At 39.2% G+C, this 11997-nt stretch overlaps 1 protein-coding gene across 1 annotated transcript in view; it reads left to right on the forward strand.

Moving 5' to 3' along the window:
- Positions 1 to 11997, forward strand: part of MALRD1 (MAM and LDL receptor class A domain containing 1) — a 649080-nt gene that overhangs the window by 140449 nt on the left and 496634 nt on the right. Inside the window, exon 15 of the mRNA XM_006759937.1 lies at positions 6102 to 6222. Within this exon, the coding sequence (XP_006760000.1) occupies positions 6102 to 6222 (121 nt within the window). The remainder of the gene's footprint in view (positions 1 to 6101; positions 6223 to 11997) is intronic.

The raw sequence follows: 11997 nt of genomic DNA on the forward strand, positions 1-11997 counted from the left end.
AAAACATGTATTGCATTTGTAAAAATTCATCTTTAAAACATGTTATTAATTCCTGCCTCTTGAATGAAGGCCAAATTTCTCAGTTGGCTAAGACTGTACAGAAACAAATTTTAATCAGAACTTTTAAAATTATATACAGCTTATTATAAAGTATCAAAAATTATACACTCCTAACCACAACCACCTCCCATCATAATCTTTATCTTGAGTTAACTATAGACACTAATTTATTTTTATTTCTATATCCTTTCTATTTATGTAATACTAGAGGCCCGGTGTACGAAATTCATGCACTGTGGGGTGGGGGATCCCTCAGCCCAGCCTGCCACCTCTACAGTCCGGGAGCCCTCAGGGGATCTCCTACTGTGTACAGTGTGTGTTTGTGTCTGTGTGTCCACTGGGGTCCTGCCCCAGTCGCATTGGAGGCTTGGAGCAGGTGTGTGGTTTTGTGTGTGTGTGTGTGTGTTACAGTGTGTGTTTGTGTGTGTCCACTGAGGTCCTGCCCCAACCGCATTAGAGGCTTGGAGCAGGTGTCCGTGTGTATTTGTGTGTGTGTGTGTGTGTGTGTGTGTGTCCTCTGGGGGCCTGCCCAGCCATGCTGTGGAGGCTTGGGGCAGGTGCTCTGTGTGTGTGTGTGTGCGCATGTGTGTCTGCTGGGGGCCTCCCCCCAGCGGCGCTGCAGAGGCTCAGAGCAGGCGCCCTATGTGTGTGTGTGTCTGTGTGTGTGTCTGCTTGGGGCCTGCCTCCAGCCACGCCGCGGAGGCTCAGAGCACCCCCGTGTGTGTTTGTGTGTGTGTGTGTCTGCTGGGGGCTTCTGGGGGCCTCCCCCCGAGCCGCGCCTCAGAGTCTCAGAGCAGGCGCCCTATGTGTGTGTATCTGTGTGTGTGTCCGCTGGGGACCTGCCCCCGGCTGCGCCGAGGAGGCTCAGAGCAGGCGCCCCTCTGTGTTGATCTCTCAGGCTCCGGGCTGCGCCTGCTTGTTGTTCTCTCAGGCTCGGGGCCACACCCAGCCCCTTCTCCTGAGCTGGTTGTGACTCTTTCGGAGTCCTGACCTCATTTGCATATTACATATATATATGATGTGTGTACCATGTATATCTAGAAACCCAAGCCATTGTGTATTTTTAGCCTAATAGTATTATTACTGGCAATATGAGCTCTTGGTTATTAACTTTTCACAGGAAAGATTTCACAATAAGTCTAGGTGATTTTGAGAGTACATGTTAAAGCTGGGGAGAGAGAAACAAAGGAAAGGCTTAAGACAGAAGAGGCAATATTATATCAGCAGGAGTGAGCTAGGCAGAACTGCCTTGCATCTTTGGAAAGAAACTCACAGGGTAGAAGAAGTGAGCCAGGTGGGCTGTGTGGACTCAGGAACCAAATTACAGGGGCAAAGTAAGGGCCCTTGGAAAAAGAAAGCAAAGATACATTCCTTAGGAAAGAGGGGGAAAGAAGAAAGCATGCTCTAAGAGAGAGAGTGTGTGCACTAGGTCCTTGGTCTTAAGGGTTTTTATTTGTTTTCTCAAGGCAGGAATTTTAGGGGAGTTCTTAGGGAAGGATCTCAATGGAACATTCATAGTTTTCCAGGTGTGCCCTTTCAGGTGTCTACTGATTGGTTGGCCCCAGGGCAAGTGGTCATTAGTCATCGCAGCTGGTCCTGATGTTAGCCATGGCTCTCTTCATCTAGTTTTGTTGCTTTTCTGGGCCTGGAGCTGAAACACAAATGAGGCCTAGATGTTATCCCTATCTCTGTAGTTTAACCAAAACTCTATCTCTGCAGCCAATAGACCTGGGACTTTGTTCCTAAGATTATTTGATGCTGATCAGAACCTAATTGTCATGAGGGCTTAAGACTTTAGCCAGTGATTCTGCAAGGGAGATGGAGGCAGGTGAGTCAGGGTGCTGGATGGGGCCAGTTTGAGTTAGCCATCTGTCTCAGTTTCTCCATTCCACTTGCCAATAAATATTTCTAGTTTCTTACTATCCTGACTCAGTATCATACTATAACTTTTTTTGTAGTTTACTTTTTTTTACTCAGAAACACATATTGAAGGTCTTTCCATATTAGCACATAGAGATAGATTAATTTTAACTGGCATAATAACCTATGGTTTATATCACCATTAATTTATTGACTCACATTTGAATTACTCCTATTCATTTGTCACCAAAACCAGCATTGAAATAAACATTCCTGCACAGGCCTTCATGTGTATGCCTATGAGTGTCTCTCTAGCATAAAGGCTGAAAAGCGGGATTAATTTTTGTAGGCTATGCAATTTTTCTTCAATTGATGCCATTCAATTGCTCTCCAATTCATGCAGTCAATCCTTTCCATCTATTAATTAATTAAACATGTTTTTGTTAATTTCAGAGAGAGGAAGGGCAAAGGAGAGATCTTTTCTTCAAATTGATGCCATTCAGTTGCTCTCCAATTCATGCAATCCATCCTTTCCATCTATTAATTAATTAAAAAATATTTTTATTAATTTCAGAGAGAGGAAGGGCAAAGGAGAGAGATAGAAACATCAATGATGAGGGAGGATCACTAATCAGCTGCCTCTTTAATGGCCCCCATGCGGGATCAAGCCTGCAACTTGTACATGTTCCCTGACCGGGAATCTAACCATGACCTCCTGGATCACAGGTCGACACTCAACCACCGAGCAACACTGGCCAGGTTTCAATTAATTTTTTGTTCTCTTAAAATCTGATTCTCCTATATACAGGAGGAAAAAGTTTTCTTTATCCATTTTAGACCTCCTCAGACATGACTGAGTCCAAAAATTAAACTGACAATGCAGATTAACTGGGGGGAGAGTGTACAAAATTATTTAATGTGAGTTTTATGTGACATATGAGCCTTCATAAGGACATGAAACCACAATGAAAAACTCAACCCTGAATATTTTCATGTGGGGTTCAATGAATACAATAGGGCAAGGAGCATGAGGGAAGAATAGTAATCTAAGTGACATTTAACAAGGGCTGTTCATTCAGATTCCCCTCTTTGTCCTTTGTCTTCAGAGATAAGGATAATCCTTTCCTCCAGGTATAGGGAGGGCACCTTTCATATGAGGTTATTATGATCTGCTTCAAGGGAAGATCAAAAAGTTCATCCTGTAGAAATAGTGTGGTGTCCCCAGGACTGGTAACAGTGAGCCTCCATTAGTAACTGTAAACCTGAAGGAGCAGGAGGGGAACAGTCTGTGGCAGACAGAGAGGACCTTCTGACAGGAGCTGAGGCCTTCACTTGAGTGATGGACCCTCCCAGGGGCTCTGGGGGAATAAATACCCAGATCTCCCATTTCTCCATCTCTTGCCAGGATGCTCCAATGACCTCTGAGTTTTGTGAAATAAAAAAATTTTCTGACTTTTTTTAAATGGTAAGGAAGACTTACTCAGGATTCTTGCAATAGACATTAAGACTATCCACAATATGGGAGAGAGACCAGGCTCAGCTCTGAATATAGCAAACACAGTTGAGGATTCATAGCCAAGGAGCAGAATAAAAGGTGGGAGGTCAGTGGGTGGAATATGACTTAAGAGGAGACATGGAGGTGGGGAGGGGATGGAGGTTCTTGCTGAACCTACCTAACAGGATTCTTGCTGAAGGCAGGCTAGGAATTATACATCAAAGGTGGGAAATGAGGAACTTGATCAGATAATGAGAGTGATCAGATATTAAGAATGGGGGATTCTCTTCAAACTGACTTTGCAGGATTCTTGCTAAAACTGGGCTATGCAAGCCCAGCAAGGACAGGGGCCAAGACTGAAGCCTAGTCCAAAAAAGGGCTCAAGCTTTGCTCAGTGGCAACATGAGGTTTATCAAAGGTGCGATTATTGCTAATTGAAAACTTTACCCAATACCCCTCCGTGACGACTTGAAGTATAGTTGTAAAAAAAACCCACAAAAAAAACAAACACAAAAATAAAAGAGGGCTCAAAGAAACCTGACTAAGGTTTGATCCAGAAGAGAGTCTTTTGCCCATACAGGACAGCATGTGAGGCAGAGAGGAGCATGAAGGAGGACTTAGAGGGAATCTGGAGAGGCCAACTGGTGAATTAACCTTCAGTAGATCAATGAACTACTAACTCCCTTATAAAGGGGTAAAGTGAAATTTGATCAAAATCTGTTGTTTTGAAAGTTATAATGGAAGGTAAGAGATCATAAAGATGTGTGTGCCTGAGTAAAATAGCCCTCAGAGTTGTACATGAACATGGGGACTCATGAATTATGATGCAGTATACTTTGAATTTCTGAGTAAATCTAGAAGATGAGCCTCAAATAAAAGTTGATCCTGCACATGACATTTCTCCAATTCCTTCAGCTTGAAATATCCAATACACCAAGTTGCCATATTTTGGGGTAGTGTCTCAAACCCCATCATTCTATAACACCCAAAGTTTCCAAATATACCATACATATTCACACGTCCTTGCTTTTGTTTGTAATGTTAGTAGTTTCTCAATGTAACAAAATCTTAAGCAGCAATTATAATAGGTTTAAATTATTACTGCTTTGCCAAGTCTTTTTTCATCTTGCCTCACATTCTTGGCAGAGAAATAATGAAGTCCTTTTCTTGAATTATCCTAGTTTATTATACATATCTCTTGGATAGCACTTTTGGTATAGGTTAGTTGTTAAGGTAGCATAGGAAGTAAATTGTAAGCTCTTTGGGGTGAGAGATTCTCCCTGATAAGATGGAGATGCACTTATTAGCTGTGTCCTTGACTGGTGGTCCTACTATTGAAAGGAATTTTAGGGGTAAAATAGGCAGGTTTAGGGAGTTTTAGGAATTGGGGGTCCTAATGACTAGATGAGGCATGCCTATCTGAGGGCTTGGGGCTGCCAAAAGGCATACATTCACAGAGGGAAAAAAAAGAGGTGTCACAGGATAAGGGGAGAGGAAGACATCCATTCACAGAAGATAGGGAAAAGCCGTGGGGTATGGGAGAAAGAGGAAACAAACTTTCACAGAGGATAGAGAAATGCTGACAAATGAAAGAAAGAGGAAAAAGATTTTCACAGGAGGTAGAGAATCCTACCACTGGCTATGCAAGCCCAGCAAGGACAGAGGCCAAGACTGAAGCCTAGTCCAAAAGAGGGCTCAAGCTTTGCTCAGTGGCAATATGAGGTTTATCAAAGGCGCGATTATTGCTAATTGAAAACTTTTCCCGGGAGCACCACGTGGGTTTTAAGCTTTGAAGCTAATATTCTACCAACTGGAAAGCAGTATGAAGAAACAAAGGACGGCAGCTTTTATAAATCTCAGGAAAATGGAGCCTAGGGGTTACCCGCTTTGGGACCCCCTCCCTACATGGGAGTCTGTACTTGTTTCCAATAAATTTCCACCCTTTTCATCTACCACCTTTGTTCTTTGAATCCGTCTGGACAAGAACCCAGGAAAGAAACCACCCTTGCATCCTGCTCAGGAAAATCCACCTGACTCAGTATGTTTCCTTAAGACTCCAGATATAATTTCTTTCTTTTATTTTTTTATTAAGATTATAGAATAACACAGAAAAATGTGATTAACAAGAAAAATAAATTATATCAGTCATTATTCAGAACGTCAGAATAAATTAAACTTTAATAGATGCTTTAGCATATGAATATTACTAACCACTATATAGGGTTATAGATTGTATGCTTCACCTCACTAAGTAAATTATGTATATGTATACATACTACATATAAGTATTTAAATATTCTTATATGAAAATGAATCATGGTTTTCAGCAGACACATTACAAATGAATTCATATCTCAATTAAATTGAGTTGTAAACCACACAGTTGATTATCCCAAAGAGCTCATTTTAAATGCATATGGCTCTTAATAGCTCCAATGGGAAGGCAATCCTTCAGTACTGATGAATGTTACAACTTTGAATTGAAACAAGGGTACCTAAAGTACTAAGGTTACATAAAATGCTGTCAAAATAGTTATGACTATTAATTTATAATTTGAATGTTCTGGTCAAAACAATTTTCTAAAATTAGATTGGAAGGTGTGATAGATGCAAATGAGCTTCTCTCTACACAAAGACATTTGTTTTTATGGCATATTTTTAATAAGTTGTCTTTCTGTAATTATAGCTAATTTTAGAAGCTACTGTTTTATCATCAAATGCTTCCGTTGCCCTAGATGACATCCGTATATCCCAGGGATGTGAAATTTCATATATGTCACTGCCAGGTACCAGCATAGTAAACAAAGGTAAGTTTTTCTCATGGTCATTGCAATTTTAAACTTTGAAATAATTAGTTCTTCTTGATATCAAAATATAAAATACATTAAAGTCCTTCAATAATATAACTCACTAATACCTAATGCTAGATGTGGGTTAAATCACATGTCCTTGAAAACTAAAATATATATTTTTGAATTTAATTTTATTTTTAAAAATGTTTTTATTGATTTAGACACAGAGAGAGAGAGACATCAACCAGTTGCCTCTTGAATAAACCCCTCTGAGGGATAGAGCCCACAACCTGGTATGTGCCCTGATCAGGAATTGAACCATAACCTCCTGGTTCATAGGTCATCACTCAACCACTGAGCCATATCAGTTGGGCTACCTTGTCAGTCTTTTTTTTTCCTATGCATATTTTCATTAATGTTTGAAAATATTTCTGATGATGATGACTCCTCCTCCTCCTCCTCTTTTTACAATAAACAATGTGTTGAGAGCATTTCTCATTATTATTATGACACTAGAGGCCTGGTGAACAAAAAATTGTGCACTCGGGGAGGGGGGGTCCCTCAGCCCGGCCTGTGTCCTCTCACAATCTGGGACCCCTCGGGGGATGACCACCTGCTGGCTTTGTTGCTTTCTGTTTTATATCACACAGGAGTGAAATCATATAGTTTCTTGTCCTTCTACGTCTGATTTATTTTGCTCAGTATAATGCTCTCAAGATCCATCCGTATTGTCACAATTGGCAATATTTCATCCTTTCTTATGGCTGAGTAGTATTCCATTGTAAATATTTATCACATCTTCTTTAACCCATCACCCATTGAATGGCACTTGGGTTGTTTAAATGTCTTGGCTGCTGTGGGTAACACTGCAGTGAACATAGGCACACATGCAGCTTTAGGAATAAATGTTTTCCAGATGTTCAGGTGATTACCCAGCAGTGGGAATGCTGAGTCCTATGGGAGTTCTAGTATTCATTTTTTGAATAACCTCCGTACTGTTATCCAAAATGGCTGTACCAGTTTACATTCTCACCAGCAGTACATGAGTCTTCCTTTTTCTCCACATCATTTCCATCAGGTGTTATATCTTGTCTTATTGATAATAGCCCTTCTAACACGTGTGAGGAATATGTCATTGTAGTTTTGATTTGCATTTGCTTTATAGCTAGTGAGGTTGAGCATCTTTTCATATATCTGTTGACCATTTGTATGTTTTCTTCAGAAAAGTGTCTGTTTCAGATTCTCTGTACATTTTTTAATTGGATTGTTTGGGATTTTTTTTATTGTTGTTGTTGAATTGTATTAGTTCTTTATATATTTTAGATATTAGCCCCTCATTAGAGGTATTGCTTGCCCATATCTTCTCCCATTTAGTTGGTTGCCTTTTTTGTTTTGTTGATAATTTCTTTTGCTGTGCAGAAGGCTTTAATTTTATATAAAATATATATTTTTTAAAAAGTAAAACTATGGTATGTCACAATCTATACTTTCGTCTGTCTTCCAATGACATTCTAAACTTTAAGTTAAAATTGTCACATATAGGTATTTTAATTTTAAAAATTATGAAAGAACTTTAATTATTTTGCATGCTTTAAAGCACTTCTATAAAAATAATTTCTATTTTAATTTTGTTTGGCAATTAAATTTAACATATAATAAAATTCATTTTTCATAATCACCCAGGACAGTGGTCGGCAAACTACAGCCCTTGAGTGTGGCTCTTCCACAAAATACCACGTGCGGGCACACACGTACAGTGTGATTGAAACTTCGTGGCCACACTCAAGGGGCCAAAGAGCCACATGTGGCTCGCGAGCTGCAGTTTGCCAACCACTGACCTAGGATTTAAAACAACATTATTGTGTTTGGAAAAGTGATTTAAGGCTAGCCCAAAATTTAAATCTTGATCCTAATTCTTTATTTAAATTCAAAACATAATATCTCTCTATATAAAAGGCTAATATGCTAAGTGTCTGTCTGGGTAATGATGTCATGTAGCAATGCCCTAGCAATGACTAATCTCCTTGCAGTTTCTTCAGCCCAGGAACACGACTTGCTTTACAGCCAGGTGCAAACATTTCATATTTTAACCAAATGTCTGTGAATCATTTTTCCGTGCCTCATCTCATTTGATCCTCATAGAAGTCCTGGAGTAGGTAGATAGGAGACTCAGAAATGGTGGACCTTGAAAATGACTGCAGGTTTTCTCACTGCGCAGAATATAGTCAAACACTGCTGCAGTTAAATATTTCACCCTTTGTTCTCCCTGCGTGATCTAGTACAATAATTATCTGCTTTGTGTGGATATTTACTGCTGTGCTGCTGACAATTACCTGAAAGAGAAGTTGGGGTGCTTCACTGGGCTGGAAACAGTTTAGCTAAATCAAAAAGCAGGTCTCATTAAGCGAGTTTATTTTATATATATGAAAGGCTAAGTTGACTCGCGCATGCACGATACGTATAAAGCTCTTGCTGGTGCCAATTGCACGGGGGTCTTTCCATCTGTCATTGTTGATCGTGAATTTAGTTGACACTTCTATTATAAAGAAAGGGTGAATAGCAGTATTAAAATATTTCTTCTAATTAATTTCCTTTCAATGTTCATGAATTTGTGCACCGGGCCTCTAGTTTTTACATAATAGATGGAGTTTGGCTAACTCTTTGACTAAATACTTTATAGAGAGTTTAAATTAAGGAAATATGATCATAAAATGGATTTTAAATAGGCAAATAGGCATTTTTGAAAGTCAAGTAGGCATTTTTAAAAGTCTAACTGTTATTTATTTATTTATTTTAAATATTTTTTTGTTGATTTCAGAGAGGAAGGGAGAGGGAGAAAGAGAGATAGAAACATCAATGATGAGAGAGATTCATTGATTGGCTGCCTCCTGCACACCCTCTACTGGGGATCAAGCCCGCAACCTGGGCATGTGCCCTTGACCAGAATCAAACCCAGGACCCTCCAATGCACAGGCTGATGCTCTATCCACTGAGTCAAACCAGCTAGGGCAGAAAGTCTAACCATTATTTAAGTCCTGCAAGCACATTGAAACACATATATCGTGCCTGCAGTTACTTTGTTATTCTAACACTGATTGATGTTTCCCTCTGGCCATTTGTACTCATACTCCTAGGTCAATTAATAAATGGGCAGTATGAAAAATGTTGCCTGAAAACTGCCACACTTCATTTTTCTTTATCTATATACATGAAAAATATTTGCATGTTGAAATCAAACACATCATATACTCTGAAGTTATATTTCCTTACACAACATAGTGAGAAACTTGCATTCTTACAGGTGGTAAATGTACTAAACTAGGATGACATAGGAGAAACAATTCTGAATTGAGAACTGGATTAAAGAACTTTTAGTTGAAAGATCTCTGTTAAAGACATCTTTCATTGGAGAGATTGTATAATTCTGTCTGCTAACTTTATATTGTGTCAACATGTAATTAGTCAGAATGTATGTCCTGGGCTTATAATAAACCTTTCTAAACTCTGTGGAGTAGTAGAAAGGCATTAAAGAAAATGTAATTGGAGCAAAGGTGTGGCTAAACATTTTAAATTATCACTTCACTAAAATGAACCTTATCAGAAATCTCAGAGGATTTGATTTCAATTACAGATAATTCTTTTTGTAAATGAACTCAAAACTCATATGTGCCTCAATTTGAATATCAGCCCAGTTTGTTAGAGCATAATTCTAATTAGACCAAAATTATATAAATTATTCCTGAAAGGCCAATGGTTTTACACAAAGAAAAAACAAATAAATACTGTTTTTGCAAAATTTTTCAATACCCAATTATAGGAGCCCCTTATGGGACAGGACTGGAAGGGGAGTTAAAAATGACGCCAAACACAAACAACAGGGGGATGAGAGCATGAGTGTGGGGGAAGGGAGGGTTGGGGGTTAATGGGGGGGATGAGGACACATTTGTAATACCTTAACCAATAAAGAAATTTAAAAAAAAATGATGCCAAGTTCCACTTGTAGTGCATTATGTTATACTAGAGGTCCAGTGCATGGATTTGTGCACTGGTGGAGGGCATGGCCTGTGGGGTTCGGCCCACTGTGGGAGCACTGCTTATTTTGGTCAGCTGAACAGCTGTGGACCTGCCCTCTGAGCGGCTGCTCCTGCTTTGGGAGCACTGCTCATCGTGGTCAGCGGAGCGGCACTCCCACTGTGGGACAGCTCCTGCATTGAGCATCTTCCCCCTGGTGGTCAGTGCGCATCATAGTGACTGGTTGACCAGTTGTTCTGGTCGTTCTGCAGTTCAGTCGCTGGACTTTTATATAGATAGATTTGTGGGGCAAAATGGCCAGAGTTTTACCTTGATCCTGTATTTTATTTTTTGTTTTGTTAATCCTCACTTGAGAATATTTTTCCATTGATTTTTAGAGAAATTGGAAGGAAGGAAAGGAAGGAGAGAGGAAAATAAAAAAGAGGGAGAGAGAGATTGGTTGCCTCCTGCACTGTCCCAGCCTTGAGCCTGCACTTGGTTTGAGTCTGCAGCCCAGGTATTGCCCTTAACTGGGAGTCAAACTCATGACCCTTCGGTGTGCGGGCTGATGCTCTAACCACTGAGCATATGAGCCAGGGCTCAACACAGTATTTTAATTAAAGTCTTTGAAAGTTTAAGTTGGCATTACTAATGGCTATAACCTATTTCATCCAGCAAAGTCTGTGATTTTACATCTGTCAGCCCAGACGGAGCAGATGAAGCCAATTGTGGTGAGTCAGTACTTTAGTCACTTAGTCACTTTTAGTGACTTTTCATCACTCTAGTAGTCACTTGGCTAAGATTTATGTGTTCATATTCACTCTCTAAATATAAAGTACATACTACTTAAGTGTGTGGTGTTTAATAAAGACAGAATTGAGACCTCTTAAAACTAAAATGACTTGCAGTTGAACAACTTCAGAGGGAAGTAAGGGAGCAACCAAAGGACTGATATGCATGCATATAAGCATCACCTGTGGACACAGACAGTAGGGGGGTGAAGGCATGTGCTGGGATGTGGGAACGGCTGTGGGGAGGTTAATGGGAGGAAAAGGAGACATATAATACTTTAAACATTAAAGAATTAAATAAAAATTAAAATAAAATGAAATGAAGAGAAAAACAAAACAAACCAGATTAGTTTTAAAGCAGTAGAAATGAATGAAGACACCTTACTTTTGTTATGCTGGGTTTGGATATAAAATTTGAAACAAATGCAAAAAATAATTCAAAAGACAAGAACAAGAGTCTATTACAAATATTCATTTATTAAATTCTGTTTGCTATTGTAAGAATGCTTACTTTTATTGTTAACGGTTGCCATTCCAGTGCTACATAATGCAGAGAGGTACATAATGCTTAAGTATATTCTTTCAAACCACAGTGCATCAGTAAATAAATTGGTCTTAAAACTATAGATCATGGATATTTCTATATATTATTAAATCTTTCAGGCTTTCTTTTAACTTTCTCCTTTTCAAAGCTGTGTTTCCATTCTTTCTGAATTATGGTGATATTGCTCTAGAGCAGTGGTTCTCAACCTGTGGGTCGAACGACCCTTTCACAGGGGTCGCCTAAGACCATCGGAAAACACATATATAATTACATATTGTTTTTTTGATTAATCACTATGCTTTAATTATGTTCAATTTATAACAATGAAAATACATTCTGCATATCAGATATTTACATTATAATTCATAACAGTAGCAAAATTACAGTTATGAAGTATAAACGAAAATAATTTTATGGTTGGGGGTCACCACAACATGAGGAACT

This window comes from Myotis davidii, unplaced genomic scaffold (assembly GCF_000327345.1).
Source record: "Myotis davidii unplaced genomic scaffold, ASM32734v1 scaffold376, whole genome shotgun sequence".
NCBI lineage: Eukaryota > Metazoa > Chordata > Mammalia > Chiroptera > Vespertilionidae > Myotis > Myotis davidii.